The sequence below is a fragment of the Megalops cyprinoides genome, chromosome 11, assembly GCF_013368585.1.
Source record: "Megalops cyprinoides isolate fMegCyp1 chromosome 11, fMegCyp1.pri, whole genome shotgun sequence".
NCBI classification, from domain to species: Eukaryota; Metazoa; Chordata; class Actinopteri; order Elopiformes; family Megalopidae; genus Megalops; species Megalops cyprinoides.
In genome coordinates this window covers 25808401-25833737 of record NC_050593.1, presented here as the reverse complement: position 1 = coordinate 25833737, position 25337 = coordinate 25808401, and the positions used below count along the sequence as shown (strand labels likewise).

The 25337-nt window shown below is 42.9% G+C and overlaps 2 protein-coding genes across 3 annotated transcripts; one reads left to right on the top strand and one right to left on the bottom strand.

Annotated features, from left to right (window-relative positions):
• Positions 1-570: 570 nt before the first annotated feature.
• Positions 571-12589, top strand: tmem39a (transmembrane protein 39A). 2 transcript variants are annotated; one of them, XM_036540408.1, is made up of 9 exons: positions 571-861; positions 4584-4767; positions 5867-6083; positions 6601-6684; positions 7591-7745; positions 10083-10410; positions 10947-11134; positions 11306-11426; positions 11691-12589. In XM_036540408.1, the coding sequence occupies exons 2-9, from the start codon at positions 4655-4657 to the stop codon at positions 11928-11930; spliced, it is 1446 nt and encodes a 481-aa protein (XP_036396301.1). In that variant the 5' UTR covers positions 571-861; positions 4584-4654; the 3' UTR covers positions 11931-12589. The 2 variants fall into 2 exon arrangements, with proteins under 2 accessions (XP_036396301.1, XP_036396300.1); XM_036540407.1 differs by having other exon boundaries at positions 5861-6083.
• A 1916-nt stretch (positions 12590-14505) lies between these two features.
• Positions 14506-20254, bottom strand: LOC118785608 (serine protease 23-like). Its single transcript, XM_036540417.1, has 2 exons — positions 19977-20254; positions 14506-16612 (listed from the first exon to the last, which is right to left on the bottom strand). The coding sequence occupies exon 2, from the start codon at positions 16597-16599 to the stop codon at positions 15463-15465; it is 1137 nt and encodes a 378-aa protein (XP_036396310.1). The 5' UTR covers positions 16600-16612; positions 19977-20254; the 3' UTR covers positions 14506-15462.
• Between the last annotated feature and the right edge of the window lie 5083 nt (positions 20255-25337).

The following is a 25337-nucleotide window of genomic DNA, read 5'->3' as shown; positions in this document are numbered from 1 at the left end:
CATTACAACGCGATTTGTCTTGTCGGCCTTGGTGGTCTGGTTTGTCATTGTTTATTGAATTATTGATTGCATTGTTATCTATATTGTGACGTGTTCAATGGCCCTAAATTTATTCAAAATGTATTATTAGGGGACAAACTCAGTATTTCCTCGGTGTGCTATATTCTCCACCACCAGCAGTTAATTTCATAAACTAATTTTTTTGCGTCATTTTGGTAACACCGAGTATATGAAATTCTATTCAATACTAAAACAGAGGTGTTTCTTCAACGAAGCACTGTGTAGCCTACATAAATCCGGTTTAAGAGGATAAGTTTGGGGCTTTCCATGTGTGTGAATCTAGTTATATTTTAGGTCGTCGTGCTACACGGACGCTGCGCTTATTTAATAATCTACACATCATGTGGATCGGCTGTTCACATAAACATAACGAGTATGATCAGCCACCCACTTTATTACCATGTAAAGCAAGACGCCCTTAAACACCAGTTTTCTGTCCTTTACTGCGATTGCGCAGCGTAATGATGCGTCGCGGAACAGATGACGTGTCTTGAAAAAGAAGTTGCAGGTTTGCCACGTCGGTCGCTGTGTGGAGGCGACAGGTCTGCTGCACGGGCAAACATAAGTTTTTAAAGCGTTATAACAATCTTTGGGGCAAAACAGTTATCTTCTTACCGCAACGTGTGTTAATAAACACACCTATCCGACAGAGTTTCGCACCAGAGGTCATCCAGCAAGGGAAATTTTCAACACAAGGCGAGAAACAAATGTTCCCTCTCTGCTCTGTTCTGCTGGCTGCCCACCACTACCACACGACTGACTGATGTCTCAGCGTTCAAACCATCCACTCATCATTGATGCGTAAGTACATCTACCTATATTCTGCTACACGGATGCGTTCGCATTGGTATATATTATGCATGTGGCATGTCTCATGCAATGGAAAGTTTCAAATACAAAATCCTGACCTGCGGTCTGTTCTTTTTCGTAGAAGGTAGCAAGCTAGCTGCTAGCTAGCAATTACCCTTCCTGTGTGGAAGGCATATTAACGGTAATCTAGATAGCTTGCTTTCTACGCCGTTTTAAACCATGTTGCATTACATTTAGGAAGAATAATGCACACTGTATGTAACGTTTTTAAATACTATTATTGCTTGGTGTATCTGACAACTTTTTACTGCTTAGAAAGGGTCCAAAATAAAACAGAACGTGTGAAACAGGAAGCACGCGCGAGTGCCTGCGCGAGCTGTTTGGAAGAGCTCATGATTGACGGTAATTATGTAATGGCTGTATTTCAGAAATAATTAACTACGATTAATGATGACATCCTCAGAGAACAGCGTTTTGTAGACGTGTGGGTTTGCAACCTGTAAATTACTGTCCGGCCCACAAATGTAGGTCGCCAGCTACTTCAGGTACTGAGGGAAAAGTTGGATGCGGGTCACGTCAGGTCGCTGATGCGTGTCTTTTCCCTTTAATACTCCAGTCTGGGATGGACTGATCCTCGCATTTTGTTTCATAAATTTTGTCCTCAGCTCTCTCCTGTGTCATTCATGTGTGCAAAAGCTAAGAGAAAGTTTTGTCACAGTACTGTATGGGCATTGACAACAGTGACTGATTTTGGTGAGAGCTTGAATGTTAGTCAGCAAATGTCTGCAAAACTGCAGTTTTCATAGAATTCACGTCCCGTACTAGCACTGCAAAATATAATAATTTAATAGGCCTGTATCTGAACAATACTTTACTGTGGTGTCCTGTAGGCATGCTTACTGTAGTACCTCAGTGGGTCTAGTAAGCACCATTGCTGTTACAGGTAATTCAGTTCAGGATGCTCCATTGCACTGCCTTGCAGTACATTATCTATCTCTGCATTTCAGCATGCACCTTTGTACTTCGATGTACATTAAGGATAGAGAAAGCTGCACTCACACACAGGTGCAAAGAGCACACTTCAGGGTAATGCCAGTGTGACATTTTAGTTCAACTAAGATGCCAGTTGAATCAAATCTGTAAGAATAAAGCAGGCTTAACAGCATAGCCACATTTCTGTACTTGCAAGTGTGAACAACCAACAAATTGATACTTTCCAAATGTTATAAACTAGAACAGTCCAATTAGAAGGTAACCCAATTTTTAAAGGCTAGTCATTTGCCTTTTATTTCCTTTGTATTTTAATGTCAGTGACAGTTGTTGAAGTAGAAGTCAACTGATTTTTTTTAATATGTACTGCCTGTGCTAATATTTTCATGTTTGTCTCATAGAGCAAGATTCAGATCAGACCACAGTGATCTTTAACCCTTAAATATTAGTGATTGTAGACATTAGACAAGATGATGAGCCTAGTTGGGCTGAATAGATGATTATCATCTTTCAAAATAATATCTTGTCAATTCTTAAACAAGTTACAAGAGGTCAACTGATGGATTTTTTTTTAAGAACTGATGTTTTGAAACCCCCCAAAGTAACAAACTCTCAGTGCTGCGTAGGTTTTGGTTATGTCTCACCAACCCATAGCTGCACCTACACACCATACCTGCCATCCCAATAGAATAGGCGCCTGTTGACAAATAGTATCTCTGGCTTTTGGTCCTGAAATGAATATGTGTGAAATAATAAAATATTACACAGAAATGTAATGCTAATTATGCCACATTGCAAGATTCAGTGGTACTAAATGACACATTCTGCACACTATAGCTTTGCAATTGTACCTTCGAGCACATGTGGAGTGTAGTGTTGTGCACATGTATAACAGTCAGCGCATCATGACAATGTCTTTGCATCACATATGGTCATTTTGTTTGACTGGGTATTACATTTTCATAAACAATATTGAACAGTGTTTTTAGACAGATCTTTATACATTTAGATAGATGTGTCTTGAACAACTGGGACACACAGATCTGTGTCAGGTGCAGAGTGATATGCGGCAATGTTGACTGAAAAGGTCTGATTTTGGTTGATTACCATACCTAGGTAAAAAGGTAACCACATCTGTAGCCCGATCAATAATGTATATCCTTACTTGCATGGTTTATTTTATTGTTATTTCCGCACTTACTAATTTGACATAAACAAATCCAATTTTAGAATAATTTTTAGTTTGATACAACTAAAATGATGTTCCTGTTCAAGTGCTGGCTCTTGCAGTACAGAGACACCGACTGGAACAGTTAATTTCTCCCATTAGACAAAATTGGCATATAATTACGCCCTGTGTTATGGGCTCACTGTCATGCTCATATGCATTATACAGTTTAACCATAAATGGCACTAGTGGGTCAATGAAGCTCTCTGTTAGCATTTTGCTAGCTTGTTAGCTGCATGCATAGAAGAAGACTGTTGGTTACAGTGTTTATGTACTACATCGAACTGTACCAAAATGCACTTTGCATTCATTGAAGTTTAAAGTGAAAAAAGAAAGGATTGGCTATGTGGCACACAGAGAACAAATTAAGTTTTCTTTCACTGTGTATAATGAGGTAATATCATGGTTAAACCATGCGCCATCAGGATAATATTTTTAAACTGTTATAGGCAAGTCCTCAGATATACTCAGATAGTAGAAAATAAGTTCCTACTCCACTCCATTTTATAAACGCAAAACAAATTAATACAAATAAAAAAACTGGACAGCCAACTACGTAGCACAGGTGCATTTGATATCATTGTCTGAGTAACAGTGATGATGTGTGGTAGTTTTCAGAATTTAAAGGCTATTTTTCAAATTGCGTTCTGGTGTTAGTGAAACGTTAGATACTGTTCATTACCCCCCCTTGTATGGAAACATGGGTATACGTGCTACTGTAGAGGTAATGAGTCCAAAGTTCCAGTGCCACCGGAGCAGCCTGGGCAGATAGGGAGGGACTTTGCTGCAGGCTCAGAGCTGTTGTTGCTCCAAAAACGGGCCTCTATCCACCATCCAGTAGGATGAGAGCAGAAACATGGGGGGGGGGTCTTCTGCTGCGTGGAAATTGAATGCATTTGTTCTCCGGAAACTGATTGGATTGATTAGCAAGTCCTTTGATAAATGTAGGTATTCGATCTAAATGTCACACTTCTTGTATGCTTTGGCTTTTGAGGACAAATTAGTGGATGTAACTTCTGCTAAGGAACGTGGAAGACTAAATGTTAATCAATTTTTGAGCCTGTCTGTTTCCTCTTTATGAATACGATATTTGTGATTTATTTATAGAGGAACAAATACATTTACAACATTGACATTGTTTAAAAAAGCAAGAACCAGGTGTACTGTATACAGTGTTTGTAATGTTTGTAATCAAGAAAAAAAAATGATTCCTTTTGCCAACCTGCAGGTAACACTAAAGTGACAGGATCAAAAATAGGTTTATTATCTCTTCTGCAGTCTCTAGTAGTTTGCTCAGACACCTGCCATTGGTGTCAGAGTGTGTGTGTGTGTGTGTGTGTGTCTGTGTGTGTCTGTGTGTGTGTCTGTGTGTGTGTGTGTGTCTGTGTGTGTGTCTGTGTGTGTGTCTGTGTCTATGTCTATGTGTGGTATGGTGTGTTATTTTTTTGATACTCAATATCTCTATATCTAACTGAACGGAACTGGTGTGTGGCAGTGGTTGGGCAGCAGTGGGTGTGGCTGTGAGGTCGCCGTGGAGAGCAGCCGGGGTCGCCGGGGTCACTGGACATGCCCGGGGGCCGGAGGGGTCCGAGTAGACAGCAGCTGAGCCGCTCCGCCCTGCCCTCACTGCAGACTCTGGTTGGGGGCAACTGTAGCAACGGCACGGGCCTCAGGAACAGGTGATTATCTCGCCAGATAACTGAAGTACACGTAACATTGGCTCAGGTACACTGCCTTCATTTAACACAGATTTACAGTACCAGTCAGAAGTTTGGACACACCTGGTTAAGATAATTGGAAACATTGCATTCAGAGACATTTTGATCTTAACATTTATGCTTAGATTCTTAGACAAATATAAATGGTGAAGTTGATGTCTGTATGAAATTCTTTCTAAATAAAACTGAATTAAATTGTTGTTGATTTCTTTAACCCTTTTGATCGCTCCATAATTCCTGTAATTTCATAGTTTTGATTTGAATTGAGTTTCTTTACTATTATTATAAAATGTGGGAAATAGTAAAATTAAAGAAAAACCCTTCTATGAGTAGGTGTGTCCTTACTTTTGACTGGCGTTGTAGGCTCACTGCCTACAGGTAACACAGACCGAGGCTCACTGCTTACAGGTAACACAGACTGAGGCTCACTGCCTACAGGTGACACAGACCAAGACTCACTGCCTACAGGTGACACAGACCAAGACTCACTGCCAACAGGTGACATAGACCGAGACTCACTGCGTACAGATGACACAGACCAAGACTCACTGCCTACAGGTGACACAAACTAAGCACACTGTCTAAAGAACATTGTCTGCCGGTGGGTACAGTCTCTCTGTCAGTTTTAAGTTTGATTGTCTGTAGCGGGAAATGCTAGAATGCATTGCTTCCCTGTGAGGGAGGCCCACAATTCTCTGCAGCGGGCAGAGTGGTTGTGTGTGATTTGGGAAATATTTCCCTCAGGGAAGCGGCCAGCGAGCACAGACATGTTGAGCAGTAGGGCTGGAGAGCACTCTCGCTCACTTTACTCTCACAGGAAGAAAAAGCCAGCAGCTACGGAGAAGCACTAACACTACGCAACTCGTCAAGAGACTCCTCACACATTCTTGTCAATGTTACCAGTGAGGGGATCCTCCCAGGGAGTGCTTCTGCCCTCTTTTAAATGTCTGTGCCTCTGCGCCACCTTCTGCAGGAGTTTAATTGTGAACGTGTGTCTGACACCCTGTGCATTGCAGTAACTCTGAGCGGGTTTGTTACAACCCCCCCCCTCCAGGAACAGTAACTCTGTGGGACTCTCTGCACCTCCTCTTACGGCCCTCATAACGCCAGAGCCTGTCCGCCATTCCCGTATCCCCGACCTCCCGCTGGACGGCAGCCTGCTCTTCGAGTTCCTGCTCTTCCTCTACCTGCTGGTGGCGCTGTTTGTTCAGTACATTAACATATACAGGACTGTGTGGTGGTATCCCTACAGCCAGCCTGCTGCCTCTACCTCACTGGTAACTATACTTGCGCATTCAAATACAAGCACTCCTACACCCGACAGCCATCCTTTGCACCACACACACACACACACACACACACACACACACACACACACACACACACACACACACAAACACACATATACGTGCGCACACACACATACACACACATATACACACACACACACACACACACACCTCACAGCCAACCAGCTGTCTCTAACTCTGGCTACTGCAGCACACATACATTTACTCACACCTTCCTACCCTTTTGCAGACATGCATATACTGTGCACTCTTGCACACTCTCTCAGGCAACCACCATATATTTGCACAATTTTTAGACTATTTTTAGTTTAGAGACTTCAGTCATTTCAGTCATTTGTTGAGGTAGTGTCAGTGGAGGCTTTGCTCTGTTTCAGTTACAGGAGACTGCTTAATGGGAGATACTGGTTCAGTTTATGGAGTCTTTTTCATAGATTGCTTATGCCAGCCTTCACTTTTTGAGTTTTTGCATACTTTTTATGTGCAGAACTTCCATTTGATGGACTTCCACCTGATCATCTTCATTACTGTCATGTTGGCCAGGAGACTGGTGTGGACAATCATTTCAGAGGTACTTTCCATTTCTCTTTCTGATCCAAAAGCACATTTGTTTGTGTCTTTTATCCCCCTGACCATCTGACAGTGTTGTTTCTGATTGAGACAGGCTTGGTGAACTCCAGAATGGATTTTTGAGTTTGTGGATGAATTTTTATGTGGCAACCCAATATCTGTTCAGTACCTCCATATACAGTACCCCATAAGGCAACACAAGGTTAACTCTCTTAAGCTGAAATGACAGAAAAGAACATTTGTCTGTAAAGAGATAACTGATATCCATATTGTCCTGTAAAAGTATTGAAATACAAATGTGTAGCATATCCGTATTCAGGACATTTGAATTGAGGCTGAATTTCTGGCTGATCAGTGTATTTAAAAGTATAATGACTTTACTACCAACCTATCTAGCTTTGTACAAGGACAATCATAGGAAAAAATGCAAAACCTTGAAATGAAATGTAACTGTGAAATTGTATGTAGAGTGGAAATTTGGCAAAATTGATCATTGCCTGGCTAAAATGCAAAACCTGAAGAAACCAATCCTTGGAGTTTACCTTTTATAGAGATGGATATGTATCAGTCTCATCGTCCAGTTTCACTTCCTTTCTGATGGAAACCACTTCTCGTCTGTGGTACATGGTGTCCCAGAACCCCATTCTCCTCTGTGGTATCAGGAACTGAAGAATGTACTGAAAGACAAATGTAGAAATTTTTGGAATTTCCAGAGATTGTTTTGCCCTAGACTTCAGAGAGACCCCATGTGTGGGTGTGTGTTTGTGCCAGCTGTGGGTTTTTGTGTGTGTGTGTGTGTGTTTGGTCTGGGTTCTGTGCAGGGTGTAGATGTGGGTTATGTGTGTTCTGTGTGGTGTGTGGATTCTGTGTAGGTGTTGTACATAATTGCTGTGCTGGTGTCTTACAGGCCTCGCAGGCAGGCTCCAGTTCGCTGGTCCGGTACGTGGTTCTGATCGCAGCTCGGCTGACCTTGCTCACACTGTGTGGCTGGGTTCTTTGTTGGACACTCGTCAACCTCTTCAGAGATCATTCGGTGCTCAACCTGCTGTTCCTGGGCTACCCGTGAGTCTTTCCCTTACTCGACACACCTCTATCAAACCTCATACATACACCTGCCTCACCTATCTGTGGCTACTCACACCTGTTACTTGCTGTTCTCAAACTTGACTCATCCTCTCTGGTCCTTATCTTCCCCGAGCTCACTTCTGTCACTCTTTTACCACACATATACGCACCTGCCTCTTTTTGCTGTTACACTACACACTGGCCTCTCTCTCATGCTGTTTTTACACACCTGTGCATAAGTAATATATATATATATATAGATATGTACACACACTTATACTTATCTCTCCTTTTTGCCTCTGTACACACCTGTACACACAACTGTGTTAAAACTGACTATTTTTCACCTGTCACACATCCTTCTTACCATACTTCTTTTTTCTGGACTGAGTTTACACTGGCCAAATAGTCGACAGCATGTACTTAATTGGTTTATGTTGTTATTATTTTGTTTACTGTATGGAGTAAATATGAGGTAATGCCTTAATATGCCCGCATGTTATCAGTCAGACTTTTTTGATGGGTAGAGCAGTGGACAGCTTTATTACCATATGAAATTGGATAATTAGTAAGTGTACTGATGTGATATCTGAACCCTGATGTTTCAGTTTAGATTTTCCCCCACAAATTTAATATTTAATAGCAATGTAATACAAAACATTGCAATCAGTAGACATTCACAAAGATTACCGCCACTTCTGTCCAAATAAGTAGACCCCCCTGTACATAGCTGTATTATAGCATACTACATCAGAATACACATTTGTAAAACAAAAATTCCCAAACTGGAAATTTATGTAGCTCGAGGAGTAAGAAAAATCATCTGGGTGTTTGGAATGAGACTTGAAGTCCATTTGAACCATTTGAAGTCAAGTCGACAGTGACAGCTAAATTGAAGTAAGATTAGAAAATGATAAAAATGTAATATTTTGAGCCCATTGGTGCAACAAGACTTTGCAACAAATGTGAACTTTGGTTTTTGTGGTTTCACTCAATCCTGATCACATCATATGAGTTGATGTTGTGTAATCATTTCTTCCATCACATTTCCTACATAGACACTCTTATCCAGATACATAGCTGACATATTATCCATACATATAAGCTGGTATTAACAGCAATTCAGGTGGCGTACGTTGCCCAAGAGTACACCAGCAGTTTCCCACCTGAGAATCAAACTGGCAACCTTACCACTGCACCACACTTCTGTCTGCGAGATGTTCAATACAAGAAATATAATAGCATTTAATAACATATGTTTTCTCTTTGAATTTACACATATAGATGTGGTTATTTTTCTTCTGTTTAGTTGGAGTTTTGTGGAAACAAGTCTACCGGTTTACACCAAAATAAATCAAACCAAAGCCAAGCCTTAGAGATAATTATTTCACATCCTGAATAGTTGTGCGATTTGTGGGTAATGAGGTTTCCTGTTAGATTAGTCTTGAAGACAGTGCTGTATTGGCCTCCATTTAAAAAAAAATGCAAAACCCTAGTTAAAGGTTTCCTTGCTTAAGGGGAGTTAAGGATAATGTCATATACTCTTAGAGTAATGTTTAACTCTGTACAGGATGTAAGTAGTTTCCACATTCGTAAATTATTACAGTTTATGTCAAATTACCATTACTTATGTGTGTATAGTTCCATACTTAATGACCCATCAGGCCATGTGCATACCTCATCTGTTAAAATGTAAGACGTCTGTAAGAGCTTTACTGCTCTGGTAACACAAACTGAAACTGAGAGTGTTAGCCGCTGTTTCCTCTGATTGCTTTGTACCTGTAGGTGTGGTAAATTGAGGGACAGCACAGTTTGAAAACATGACATTAACGGATGAGATTTGCAGATCTTTTTACCTTGCTGAAGGTTCAGTCTTTGAATTGTGTGATGCGATTAAGACACAAGTCGAATTTAAAAATGTAGAGAATTTTTTTTGACTCATTTCTGCTCATTTTCTGTTCTCCATATGCCTGTTATCTAATACCAGTTCAAAAATGAGATTGCCCTATAAACCCCACCATATCTTTCACTTCCGTTTTGAGGGTTGATGCATATTTGTAGCACTCACTGTTTCAGGGTCAGTGTGTCTCATTCTCTCTCCCCATGTGTATCATCAGTTCACAGTGGCTCACAATCTGGTTGTATCAGTAACACTCAGCTTTTCAGATTGGGGTGTAGTAGTAACTGTGTGTTTCAGGTTGGAGTGTATCAGTAATTCTCTGCGCTCCAAGTTGGGGGTTTCAGTAACTCTCTGCATTTCGAGTTGGGGTATATTAGTAGCCGCCTGCATTCCAGGTTGGACTGTATCAGTAACTCTCTGGCTCTGTGTTTCAGGTTTGGGGTGTATGTGCCGCTCTGCTGTTTCCACCAGGAGAGCCGGTCGCAGGTTGTGCCCACGGACTGCGGCTACCTAGACCAGGACGCCCCGGACAGCTCGTTGCTCCGACCCAAAGACTTCTTTACCCTCCTGCGGGAGAACCTGCGGGAGCAGTTTGCCAGCCCGGCCTCCGTCCCAGCCCACACCTGCCCGCTCTCGCCCGAGCTGATCCGCAGCGAGGTGGAGGGGCTGAAGACCGACTTCAACCGGCGCATTAAAGAGGTGCTCTTCAACTCGCTCTTCAGCGCCTACTACGTCGCCTTCCTGCCTCTCTGTTTCGTCAAAGTAAGTCCCCTCCATCCCGCCTCTCGCTCGAGTTACGTGGCTTCCCGAACGCAGCCGGGGGCAGAGCGGTTAAGTGTTTGTACTAAAAATATCTTATGTAGGGCTCCTGAGCAGGTCATACATCTAAGGCACTATACTACACTATTTACTATCAAATTGCCATTTTACAATTACATTACATTAAAAGGCTGACCTGAAGTAATGTATGTATGTGTAATACCAACTAGATCCACTTGATGTCCCCAGTACATTAACATGTATTTTGCTTATGACACAAAGTAAATTAGTGTTTTAAAAACTATTGCAATAACATTACTCATGTTGCAATATTGATAAATCTCTGTAGTATTATCTTTATTGTGTTTATATTCTACATTGATTTTCTGAATTTTTGCAGCTTGTACTGTCCCTTGAAAAGTATGTTACTAGCTAGTTATCAAGGCAGTGTTTCCTGCAGTGTTTCTGTGGACCCCGTGTTAGGAACTGTTGAAGCTGATGTTAGCCCTTGTAATGCGTTTTCGCCTGCTCTTTTACAGAGTACTCAGTACTACGACATGCGCTGGGCGTGTGAACACCTGATCATGGTATGGATCAATGCTTTCGTTATGCTAATGAGCCAGCTGCTACCCCCCAGCTACTGCGACCTGTTGCATCGCTCCGCAGCGCACCTGGGCCGCTGGCACAAACTGGAGCATGGTTCCTATAGCAACGCCCCACAGCACCTGTGAGTACATACACCTGCTGAGGTCACAAAGGTTCCCAAGAGACACATGGTCAAAGATCCACAAGAGAATTGTGACATCTAAAAGGCCTGTTGTTGGTGCCTCCTGTCAGTAGGGGTTGGTGCAGTGACAGTTTGGTATGGACTGTGACCAGGATGGCTGTGTGTTCCCAGGTGGTCGGAGAGCACGATCTGGCCTCAGGGGGTGCTGGTGCGACATAGCCGCTGTCTCTACAAGGCAGTGGGTCCCTACAATGTAGCATTGCCTTCGGACGTCTCCCATGCCAGGTTTTATGTAAGTCTGTGTGCATGTGTGGGTGTGCACCTGTAGCCTCCCTTATGTTACATGAGGTATCTGATTGGTTATTGTTCTGTAAGTCATCCACGCCTCTGTGTAAGGTATTCAGTATTCATTTAGCTGACTGCTTTTTTCATATCCTATCCTGTATGTGTGCACGTGTGTGTGTTTACATGCATGTGCTTGCATGCACACAACTGTCACCTTACCCTTGTGGAGTTTTTTCCTTTTCTAAATCTGTCTCCTGTCTTCCTGTTGTAGTTTTTATTCCACAAACCGCTGCGGATTCTAAACCTGCTGATTGGGATCGAGTCCAGCGTGGTCCTGTACCAACTGTACTCCCTGCTGCGCTCTGAGCGCTGGAACCACACCCTGTCCCTGGGCCTTATCCTCTTCTGCAACTACTACGTCCTCTTCAAACTACTGCGGGACCGCATTGTGCTGGGCAAGGCCTACTCCTACCCCCTCGGAGGCAGCAGCCTGGGGCTCAAGTCCCAGTGAGCCCAGCCAAGCGATAGGGAGGCATGGGAAGACTTGCTCCCTTAGCCTCTCCCCGCCCAGTTGCAGAGAACTCTGGATGGATGGTGGGGAAGGGGACTCAGAAATATTATTTTGATACGGTTCTATTTTTCATGCAATGTTTATATCTATTTAAAAATATTTTATATTTTGTATACTGTTCAGGAGTGCCTGTTCTTTTCAATTGGCCGACAGGAGAGTGTGTTACAGTAAGAGGGCCAATCACAGAGAGAGCAGGAAGGAGAATCACAGGCCTTTTACGTGATGGTGAATTCATTCTTCAAAAAGTTACAGCTTTTTTTTTTTTTTTTTTTGTTTGGATCATATCAAGAGTGCTCTTGGCTGTGACTTTGAAAGCTCCTTCATCCAGTATCCTCTACTGGAACCACACAGCCTTTTTCTCTCTGAATTAAATCAGGCCACCTTTTCCATTGTCTTTATTTGTATTTTTCTCAGTGCCAAATCCCAGAATGCACCAGGAGACTTGAGTTGTGGGAAGGTGGGGCTTCCAGGGTGAGCATACGCTCACATTCCTGAGGCCTATTGGGTGTGTCTGGGTGGGTGGGGCCTAAGGCCATCTTTCAGCACACAGTATTTCACACAGACTGCATTTTTAATAATGCCAATGGCATACAAAAATAAAATAAAAACAAAACATGAGATCCTCTGTTTGTGGACATGTAAAGTGTGTGTGTCTTTTTTTTTTTTTTTTTTTTTTTTAATCAGTCACTCTTCCCTCTCTCCTCTCTCCCCCCCCCCCCCCCCCCCCCCCCCTCTCTGTCATTCTGTGGGACAACAGATCATAGGAAAGAGACTAAAGCCAGGAGCAGCTCCTGTGTGTATGTGTGGGAGTGTGTAGAATGCATTGTGTACAGCATCACAGTAAAGTTCTCCCAGACGTAGCATTTAATCTGTATTATTTTTTTAGGAATTATCTAGAGCTCACAAAATTTTCCATGTTAGATTAACCCTAACATGACCCTTTCATTTTGATAACCACTTGTAACAAGACATTTTTAAAAAGGTACATAGTCCATTTCTCCCTTCTCCTAGAGACAGACATTTCACAACATCCCCGAGTTCCTTGTGGTTGTGGTTTCAATCCTCAAGTACATCTGAATGTGTGGTATTCTGTACTAAGGTTTATTTCCTAATTCATAGTTGTAAGTTTTTTCTATCTTTGAAACCATTTTTTAGCCCCATCAACAAGTTTGAAAGGATTATGTTTTTGGGTTGGGTTTCATGTGGGTTGGGTTTCATGGTTGGGTTGGGTTTCATGTGTTCTGTCCTTTGCTGGTTCCTTCACAAGTGTTTTCTGGTCTCTCTTCTGGTCTGGTCATTATTAGTGATGCATGGATTTCATATAAGTTTGGCACAAAACTGTTCACTGTTCCCCAGAACCCTGTCGATTTTTAAGGAGAAACAACCAGAAGCTGTGTTCCAAAAACTTGTGAAATTTTGGATTACAGATTTGTTAATTGTATATTTGCAATCGTCCATGTGTCTGTTGTGCATTTGTGCAACTTTGCTCAGTATATGACCATATAGTTTGTACAATTTTCAGCAAACACATAGCTATCCAATCAGCAACTTTTAGTTCTCTCACATTAATTTTATATGAAAACAGTATTTTCCACATTTTGCACTCCTAGAACCCATGTTCATTGCTAACAGTTGGGTGTCTGTCTGACCTCCCACTAAGGACCACTCCATATCAAGGTATTGTACATGCTGTGAAAACACTGGGTTTTTACAGTTTTCTTTTTCTCCCTATTGCCTCACTACACCTCAGGCTAACTGCTGTGTGCTCATCAAATGTGCTCATACAGTGCTCTACATTTCATCAATTTAAACCTCTGAATACTTGTTGTTGGAAATCCGTGCTTTCCTCAACAGTATAAACCCATCTGATTTGAAGCTGAAACTCTAAGCCCAGTCCTCTAAACATAACATCTTTGTCACTCAGTGAGGCTTGTCCCATAGTATATGTCAGTATTTCTAGATCTTTGGAAAGTGTTAAACTTGGTTATATATTGGTTATATTCACATTACAAATCTAAAATCGTTGATTCATGATGATATTTGTTCTTACCTCTGTGATACTTAATACGTAGTTAAACGTAATGATTTACAGTCTCAACTTAAGTTCCCTGATTTTGTTTTATTTAGAAACATGATCATGACAAAGGCCACCAGCTAGTACAAATAATTGTATTTGTATAATTGAATCTGCATCATTTTCATTTGAAAGGGGCTTTTCAGTGAAATGTCAGGCATAATTCCACCCATTTCTTTTCCAATTGGTGAAGTCAGTACTCTTTGTGGCCTAAGGAGGGAGCCATTTGACGTGTTCTGATATTCAAGCATTTCTACACAAGCATGTCCCCGCATTTCAACATATCACTACAGCACGATTTACAACCATCTTGAAATAATTACACGGCAGGCAAGAGTTCAGTGAATGTATTTACTTTTTTACAGTTTTTCTTCAAAGCAAAGAATAGCACCTTTGGATAAGGATAAGTGATACACGTTCTTACATTCTTGCATTGTGTAGAGAGGATATTCAGAGTAAGTGAAACTGATTAAATGTTTGTCTCCGTGTGCTGATTTATGATTAGTAGTCTATTAGAAACAGGGACCAGTAAAGTTGAAATAGGCTATGGGTGCGGTCTTTGACCAGTGCATTTATTTCTCTCTCTCTCCCCTTCTCCTGAGAATGTCCTACATTCTTAAATTTTAGTGTCGGTGGCCTCCAGTCCTCATTCTCTGTATCAGTGCTCTGTGTCTCAGATTGTCTTTGTCAGTGCTCTCTGGCCCTGATCTCTTCTATCAGTGTTCTCTTGGTGTGATTGTCCTGTGATCTCTGATCTGTTTCGGTGCTCCAATGCCGAACCTCTGTCTCACCTTTTTGCTGTCTCCTTCATCAGAGCAGCCCTTACAGAACCTGACCCCGGACCCTAAACTCTGTGCTTGAGTATTAAGGGTACATGTGAGTGCTTTGTCCTTTTAAGCCTGAAAAGGTCATACTATCTGCCTTGTCTGTGGGAGGGATAATGCTGAGCTGGAACACAGCTGTAACCATCACCAGGAAACCCCCCACCAGGAAACTTCCCTGGAAGGGGACAGAGCAAGGCTGCTGCAGCACATGTAGCCCCGTATCGCTGTACACACACATACGCACATAGCCCTACTTGGGAATACACAAGAAGAGAACCGGAGATTGTGCTCTCCGACTCCCAACCGCCTAAACTGGAAAAAGCCCAGGTGCAGCATCTATCTGGGTGATGAACTCTGACCTCTTCCTCCATCGTTCTATTCACTCTCCCTCAACACAGTGTCCAACTTGGGAACTGTCCAAATGGAAAAATTCCTTATAAAAATAGTTTCAAATATAACAAATCAGTGCATTTCAGCAGTGTTTGTGTGTAGTTGTGTGTGTATGTCTGTGTGTTTCCGTGTGTATTTATGTATGTGCGTATGTGTGCATGCATGTTTTGGGTTTAGAGACTTCTCACCCATCCCTGCAGTCTACATAGTTGCCCTTGATCCAGTAACAGATCTGGGCGTATTTCAGGGGGGTGACGCGGACCGCCACGTTGAACTCCTGCGGGGTGCCGTTGCGGTCGACCCACTGGTGTCCCGAGAAGACCCCCAGTACCTTGCGCTCCCAGCGTCGCCGTTGGCGGTTCCACAGGCGGGCGTAGACCCCAGAACCACTGGCACCCGGCTGGGCGTCACAGTGCTGGTACAGCAGGTCGTAGGTCTCCTCGTGGGCTTTACAGAACCTGAAGACCAGCTGGCCCGGGCGGTCGTTGTCGAAGCCGGAGAAGTGGATCCTCTGGCCGGGCAGCTGGCGGGCGGAAGGGCTGACGCCAATCTTCATGTAGCGGCGCTTGTGGGCCTTCTTCAGCTCCAGCAGGGCATAGTCGTAGTCCATGCCAATGTCGTTGGCGCTGCCCTTGATCCAGCCCTTGGGAACGTGGGTGCGCTTCACCCTGATCCACTGGAACTTCATCTTGTCGGGTCGGCCGGCGGCGCGGGTGCTGTTGCCGTGGGGTGCGTCCCGTTGCCGTGATTTCAGGAACCCCACCCTCAGCCTCTGCGCCCCCTTGACGTAGGTCTTGCTGTCGTGCACACAGTGCGCTGCTGTCAGGACGTGGCGCTCCCCCACCAGGGTCCCGGTGCAGCCTGTGGACACCTTCACCGCCGTGGAGAAGGGGTAGTTGAGCAGGAAGTCCTGCCCCACGATGCTGAAGCGGCTGTCAGGGCCATAGATCTGCCTTTTGGCCCGTGAACGACCTGGGTCTGGTTTCCGCAAGTCGGCCGGGTTGAACGCATAGATGCCCACTGCGGTCTCGGTCAGGCTGCCGTTGGAGTACAGGGTCTCGTAGGACAGGTAGTCACGCAGGTCCCAGTAGCTCGGGGTCGGGGCGCGCTTGTGGCAGTCCGGCCCGCAAGGGGAGGACACCTCCAACTTCGCCTGGGACAGGAACTGAGGGGTGGTCCTCTCCTCTGTTCTCTGGGGCAACACTATGGGCATGCGGAGCAGAGGCCACTGCGGCCTGAAGAGAGCGCTGTGGAGCTGGGCGCCCTGGCCACCACAGAGCAGCATGAGGAACAGGGCCAGGGCAAACACCTGGAGAGCCATGCCGAGGGAGCACCTTCAGCGGAGAGAGAGAAGATGACAGGTAAGGCAAGGAGAGCTGTCTACATCTCCTGTGAGAGGAAGAGTTTCTCAGAGAGTAATGAGGTGTCAGTGAGGTGGCAAGTGGCTCAGGTGCAATGGCATTCACGTTATTCTGCCCAGCATGCGAAAAGGCAGTTACTCTATTTCAACCATAACTGTGACCAGGATGGACTGACCCCAGGATAAATGTGACAGTGACAATGATGTAAAGCACAGGTTCACAGTTTGCTGAATCATAATCCCCAGCAACCACTGATGCTCTGAATGATTTTAAAGTTAAGCCACTGAAGGGGCACTATTCCCCACAGTGGCCACAGGAGAATTAACCCCCAAAACCAGACAACACCCATTCACACTCATTCACGCACACATTCTCACGCACAAATTTTACGAAGGATGACCCGTTGGCAGCAGAGTTTTTCTTAATAGTGTGTAATGTATAAATATTTTACAATCAAGAAATATGGTCAGAGAATGATAAAATAGAGAGTTTAAACTGCAAATGGGTGGTTATTCTTTAAAGTGGAATTCTTTTAATCATGTATAACAGCAAAAGCAGATGAAGGATACTTATTAAAAATAATAACCACACTCTCATAGACCCTGTCACTCAGAGGGTGGGTCCAAGGTAAAAAAAAAAAACTCCATTGTGTTTGGTGACAAATACTGAAATCACTTGGGGGTTTTCAATGTTCATGAGCCATGGAGAACCGCCAATGTCTCAGTGCCCAACTTAAAACAATGGCCAAAATGCTCCTCCTTCGGTAAACATACCACATCAAGCTTCGTATTCGCACAGTATTCCATATGAGCCACCTCCCTTGGAGTCCAGCATGATTTCACCAGTGGTGTATTACCCTAGTGTGGAGTAGCGACTTTCTCATTTTCTCCCTACTTCTGATTGGGTGAGAATATCCATGCTGAGTCCAGCTTAGTCCTCTACCAAATCTAGCTTTCAGACCTAAGTTTTTTTCTCCATTTTCTCGTGTCCAGGCCCTTTGCGTTGGAGGCCTTTCACCCACCCCCACACTCGTCCACAGAGGCTGGGAGGTTGAACATGCTGTGCCCAGTCCAGACTCTGAGGAGTTGCCTGACCGGTACAAAGGGCAGCAGAAATACCCACCATCTGTTTGTATGTTGTAGAGACAAGGTACATGGACACACTTTTGTCTAAGCACTATCTGACCTATTGGATAGTGGATACAATTTCGCTGTTTGACAACACTTAGGCAAAAGCCCTCTGAAAATGGTGGTGCACTCCGCTAGGGGCAAGGCCACAATTCAAATGCAAATTCCCAGGTGAGACACTGCTATTGTACCTTGAGCCAGGTAATTAACCTGAATTGTTTCACATTCAAATCATTAATATGTAAACTGGTTCTCTGAATAAGAAAAAGCATGTGTCTAATCGTATAATGCTGCAGAGATGCATTTAATACAATTAACCAAGTTTTACTTTTTGTGCACATCTATGTTCACTGGCAGGTAGCCCTTGTATGAATGGAAAACCCACTGCGAGTTTGCACGGTTTGAAAACAAAACACTTACGCTCTGGGCAATTAACCGGCTTCAGCTCTGGGCAACTTCACAGTTTGTCCTGGTTTATTTCACCTCAACAGAGCAACATCGTGCGTCAGCTTTACGGATCACTGTGTTTCCATGTTCTGTTGCAACAATGTAACGGAATAAGGAAAGCGCCAGCCCAGCCGGGCGCAGAGACACTGGCAAAGCCGCACCCTTTAGTGTGAAGGTGCTGCATACAACGCCAAAGAAAAACATTAACAAACATCCCCTTGGACTGAAGCATAGTTGGTCAGTGAGATCAACACAGCAAATTACCACATGTCCTTGCCATTACTGGTGCTGGAAAACGGAAACATCTTAAACAGATCACAGGGTTATTTTTAGACCCCCCCAAGACTTAAGACATAGGGACAAGACTTGTCTTGGAATTTTGATCTGCGGTGGAATTTTGCCAAGTGTATTTTAACTGCTTTAGACGACGGAAGAGACGTTATTATTCAGCAAGAAACTACAGAGGTCGAGGTCCAGTCTGTGCCCTAGTACGTATCCTCGCTGGTCTGCTCCTGGGAAGTTGTCCAGAGTCCAAGCGCCCCACTGTCTGGAGACAGCACGAGCGATAGTCAGCTTGCGCTCTCTCCGCTGCAGGGACTCTCCCCAGTGCTCATGCCTACTGACGTTTGAAACTGACCTTTTACTTACCGCTGCTCCTTTTGTTAAGCTGAAAATCCCCGCAAGATATTTACAAACTGAAGATATTAGAATTTTTTATTATTAATATTATCATTACATTAATATTAACATTAATTTATCAAAATAAACCCAATATACTACATACTGTGTACATACTGTGTTTTGAAAGTTAACCAATATCAGTCTTTGAACAATTTGAACATTTTCCAAGGTGAATAAATCTGGAATAGTGTATCCAGAGCGACAAAACCTTAATTTTCTTCATGTTCCATTTTATTTTACCTTGCAAATTATAAAAAGTGGACAGTACCCGCTTTGAACTTTGAGCTCTAATTCCAGCCTTGATTGTTTGAATAATGTTTACACTATGGTTTTATCCGTGTAAAAGAACTATGACAAAGACATCAAAGTTGACAATTATTAGCTTTTTTATTGACGTTCATATTTGCTATAAGTATTACTGAAGTGGTAAAACGAGTACTTTTCATTGCGCACAAGAGCGCGTGAACGCAGCTTATACTTTTTATACTATTTTCAGCTTATACTATTTCTCAACAAAGCCATCTTCACCTCAAGGGTCAATATGTAAAATTAGGCGTCTGAAATATTCTTTCAATGACTCTACATTTTGATGTATGTTACGATCACTCTAGAATGTTAATATTTAAGTGAAACCTGGAACCGATCTGGGGCATGTCCTGGGTATTATTTGCCGCAAACATATACGGATGACCGAATTCTCCGTTCAGGTCGAAATTAGGTTTATATTTATGGTATAAAAAAGCCTTGACTAAAACACTTACCCCGACATAACTATTTTAAGAAGTCTCCCGTTTTTCGGTATTCATTCGATTTATCTAGATATAATCGTTTGACGAAATCCAGCGCTAATTAAGTAAGATTACCCCATGATTTAGCTAAATCCTGAATATCAAATTATTTTCCCCAGTAATTCTTTCTATCTCACTCTTGCAAAGAAAAGTTCTGAACCATCTGGAGATTTACTCCGACGCTCTGAATAACTTTAACCCCCTTCAATTCCGAATATCATTAACTCTGTATGCGCCCCCACCGACAAAGCGCAAAAGTAGTCGAAAATAATGTCACATTAAACTTAACCTCACCAGCGGCACTCCTGCTCTTCTCTCCACGGGCGGCTAGGTAGCAGGTGGACGGGAGTGGCACTTGAAGGTATCTACAGCTGGCGCATGAAAGGATGCCACAATACAACTCCGCGGTTCGGGAAAGTTGTTGAAATAAGTTTCCACTGGAACTAAATCCCAGGGTTTGAAATTCTTTTGACAGTCCTACTTTCTCCTTGCTTGCCCTGGATTCATTTCTTCCCGGTCCTCGGCTGCAAAAGAGAAATGGACAGAAGCAGCAGCAGTGATTTAAAAGGCAGCAAAACTCCTGACTGACGGAGCTGCGCCAGGCACTGCGACTTTCTCAGACACACGCTCACGTGATTCGGAGACGCTGGAGGAGGCCAGCGCGCAGCATCCTCCTGGGTATTACCTCAGAATGATAAGCATGACTACACCCGGCTGTATGGATGCGTCCACGATTTCCTTCAAGTCAATTACATAACGATGGCCTTTGAAATGAGTGTGAAGAAAACCCATACCCATTATGAATCAGACTTATGCGATCATTACCAGTAGTCGACGTGGTGGTAATCTAAACATGGCAATAGAGGTAATCGTTTATGACAGGTTATTGATTGTTATTCATACTTTCTCCACTTACATCTCTGGCAGGAGTCCAGTGCCCAGAGAGGAGTAGACAAGAGGGTTGTTTCCAGTTCCTAGTGTGGACAGGGCTATCTCAGTGAGTCTCCTCTCCATTCCTCTGCTGTCTGTTACTGTCTGAGACTGTTCTCTCTGCTTGGGATTCACTCACTGCTGGTTGTCTAGCCTGAGCTGCCCCTCCTGCACACAGTCAAGACACTTCAAGACTGTTTATAAAGATGCCTGACAACTGGGTCATTGCCCTGTTTGTAAAATAAAGTGATTGCTACATCAGGGACTAAGATTTCCCCTGGCCCATCAGCAAGTATGGGTTATAGTTTATAGTTATAACAATAAGTGATGGTGAAGGGGTGTCATTTTTAACTGTGCAGTAACCAGGATGGCTGAGTGGTTACGGCACAGGGTTTAAGATCTAGTGGATGCATGTCTGTGTGGGTTTGAACCTCACTTCTGGTGCGAAACACTTTTAAACACCGAATCTGCAAAGCATATATCTCAACATGCACTAATTAAATTTCAGTAGGTACAGTGGGGATCTTCGACAAAAAGCACTCTTGGGGCAGCAGTGTAATGTAGTGGTAGGGGACGGGGTTAGTAACCAAACAGATGCTGGTTCGATTCCCCACTGCGACACTGCTGTTATACCCTTGGGCAAGGCACTTAAACCTCAAACCATCCAGCTGTATAAATAGACAAAACTATAACCTTTGTAAGTTGCTCTGGATATGAGTGGCTGCTAAATGACAATAATGTCATAATGCAATTCATGTAAATTGTCTCTGTCTCTGTGACTCACATCTTCAAGTCTATTTAAAATGGAGACAAAGACAAAGAAATTCTTTGTAGTGACTTTTAATGGTCTCTTCAGTTCTTTTGATCATCTATAAATCCATATAATGGTTTATTGTGTTGTACGTTTTCTCATTAGAAAATGCACACATTTTCTTCCATAGTTTTAAACTGTCACAGTCAAATTTTAATGAAAAATCACCTTCCGCTGTTCTGTTCTTTCCACGAGCAGTTGCACAATGTTAAAAAAAAACTTCATACTGTAGCTGTAGGGATTCGCATAACTTGAACAGGAGGAATGAATAGAAGGCCTAATTTCATGGTTTCTTTAGTGTACATCCATTGCACTACTGCATCATCTGGACTTTGAACTGGACCTTAAACAACATGCTGGAATCAGGAGGAGTAGCATGAGTTTTCTGATGTAAATTTGGAGTGTTGAGTTAAACTAAATAGAACATGCATGGAAGTACATTTGTGCTGGGCTGGGTAAGGGCTTTGCCCTCTTCACCAGAAATATTTGTGCTGTTAAGCTGTGATTCAGCCCAGTTACTTGTGCCAAGCAATGTATGATTCTGTTCAGGGACGTGTTTTTATCTCCATGGGCTATGCTTGTTGCTGTCATGGTAACTGCTATCATCAATTGAAATAAACAAACAGACATACAGCATGCCTCCTTTCATTCTGGTGTTTTCCTGAAGAATAAATTTTGCAAGATCACACACACCTTCACAGACACAAGAGCACAGTGGACCAAGGAGCAAGCACTTGAACAGGGCTGCAGGTATGTATTTGTGTCAGTTAATCTGTTAAAGTGTAGTCAGGCCAGTCACCACAGCTGGACCAAAGACTGAGTGTGTCCTGGTCTGATGGCAAGGAACGCTGTCCTGAGAGTTAACTGGCAGGGCAAGTTTGGTTTAGTCTATTAGGGCAGTATGACAGCCTATGGCCTATGACAGCCAAGCATGAGCTAGGGGTTTCTTGGGAGGTTATGCTGGGAGTCTGTGTCATGTGTGCCTGTCCCAAAGTCAGAGCGACTGCTGGCTCAGAACACTCCTTTGTCAGGAGGGAGGGAGCTGCTGACTGGGTGCACTCAGCAGAAACACAACCAAAAAAGTAGGGAACGCTCCACATATATAGGTCCCTCCCAGTCATCCATCTGATTCTTATCACTTGGTTCTGCATGCTGACTCAACAGTGGCTTTTTTTAATGGACCGAATCATGAGGGAACAGCAAAACCCTGTGGATCAAACACAGCTGGGAAGCCCTGCGCTGTGTAATTAAGCAATATGTAAACTAAACAGCCGACCCTGAGCAGCAGAATGAGATAACCGTAGATTTGGACTATAGAATACTTTGTGGGGGACATTGCCAGTGTCCCCTCGAGTGGAGTTTACCTCAGTTGCTCCACGTAAAGATCCAGTTGCACAAATGGGCTACAGAATTTTCGTGCATTGTAAACCGTCCCAGTTGCCCGCTTAGCAAATAGACATGTTACGCAAAGCCGTGAGCATGTGACTAATTACATTTTATCTGAGTCACAGGGAGCTTTGTAATGCAGAGTGACTCATGTGTGATGATCAGTTTGGCTCTCCGTCCTGCTGAAGCATTCTGAAGCAATTAGTATTTTTTTTGTCAGCTAAACTCCAGCTTGCTCCTACATTTGTTGGATGGGTGTGTGTGTGTGTGTGTGTGTGTGTGTGTGTGTATTGGGGGGGAGGTTGATGTCACAGAGAGCACAGATCATTCCTCCTCCACCCTTTTTTACTTTATCTCTATCCTGTAACCTCTCTGTTACTGTAATTTATCATATCAATCGCATCTGTAGTATATATTAAAAGCACATGGTCATATAAATCATTTTGTTTATTGATGATTTCTATGATTAACAATGATCACATAGCATCTCATTATATTTATTTAACTTGCCTCCTTTTATTGTGGTAGCTCTGACTCCAGTTCACTTGCAACCTTCCCCTCTCTCTCTCTCTCTCTCTCTCTCTCTCTCTCTCTCACACACACACACACACACACACACACACACCTTCCTCTTCTTTCTGCAGGCCTGGAGCCTACCCAACACCAGGAATACAAGTGATATAAACAGCTCTTCTTACTGATGACATTTTTGAATTATATTTAAATTCTTTTGGGTTCTTCACAGGAACATTCACATGAACAGCTGCAATTTAGAAAAGCTGTTCAGTGCAAGACAGAGAAATTATGGACTTCTGAACATTCTGACAGTGATGTTTTATTTGCAACATGTGTAAATGTCCAAATCCGATGCATTAGATGCACTGTTTTATGGGAGTCAGTGATGTTATATAAGGAGTGTGTAAATGTGTGTATCAAGTTCAAGTTCAAAGTTTTATTTGACACATGCCAAGGTACAATGTACAGTAAGCAGTGAAATGATGGTCAGCAGCAGGGGAGACTATGCAAAACTCACAACAGGAAAAATATGTATATTAAAGAATATAACTAAGGAAGATATGCTATACATGGAAGAAAGGAGCTAGATAGGAGTAAAAGCTACATAGACAGCTAGGTCAGAATTATACCACACTGCAGGATAAATGACTGAGATACCAGTTAGAATACAGGGTGATGATTGTAGAACACAGAGTGATGTTATTGGGGGTGCTGTAGTAGTCCTGAAGTTATACTCCAGTATGGGCTGCATTTAGCGTTCTGATAGCCTGGGGGAAGAAGCTCCTACGGAGCCTCTCAGTATGCGTGTGTCTATGTTCTTTTGCAGTGCTTTCCGAGAGGTGCTGAAGGTTCAGACAAAGGCCCTGTTAAACATAATCCTTTCAGTCAGGAGGACCAACATAACATCCGTAATGCAATCAAGCAAAACTTTATTACATCTCCTAACTTTGTTATAATCATGCAGCACAGACCATAATTATTTTCCTGCTCTTCACGGGATGTGCCTTTCTGTTTACACATTTGCAAACACATTACACATTTTTCTGAACTTCTGTGATGAAGGTTTATCCTGCCAAAACCTCAGGTTTTCGTCCTGAACTGGGAATAAAAGGTTGGGCATCTTCTGAGCACTGCAGGTTCTGTAAATGTCCCAGGATAGCACCCACATGTTGAATGCAGCAGTGGGTTTGTCTGAAACACCCTGGATTTAAACAGTGCCCAACTCCTGCGGCACTGCAACTGGTCAGCATGTCAAGGAAATTCACCACAGCAGTTCACATTATAATTAACCAGTTAGTGTTTTTAATCATTTTCTTTCAGTAAATAAAACAGTTGGTGGAAAATGTGACCTACCTGATCACTAAAAAGAAAAGTTTATTCTTTTTTTTTTTGAATCTGGAAAAAAAACCTAACATAATCAGAAAATCAGCTTTTCGGAATAGTAGCTGAATTGTATGCAAAGTACTGTGTTGGGTGCCAGCCTCGTTTTTTGGTAGTTTTGTCTTCAGGAACACTGGAAGTCAGAAATGCTATCTTCAATCCACACTGTCTGCTTTTAAAATCCACTAAAGAAGGGAAAAATAAAATAAATAACTATTTGCATTTAAGGATTATGTCTTAAAACAATTAATTATAATAATATTGTATTAATATGCTGTGTTGGCCATCCAGCAGCTGTCACTCTGTTACCCTCTGGCCAGTGAGCCTTATGTTTATGTATAACATAACATGCTGTCTCTGTGATGTATTTATGTGCTTATGTTTACACTCAGTGCTCATGCTCAAGGCTATCGTATAATAGAAGGGTACTAGCCTTGGTCTAGCTGCATGTCTACCCACAGCGTGGTTGGCGTAAGGTTGTTTTGAAATATTAATTACACATTTATGCTGTATTTGTGTTTCTGTGTTTTATACAAACTTGTTAAGCAAGGCCAGAATGGGTGCTATATAAGTGAGGTGATGGCTGGTGCTGATTGATTATGACACAGTGTTGCTCAGTGTCATCAGGGCCT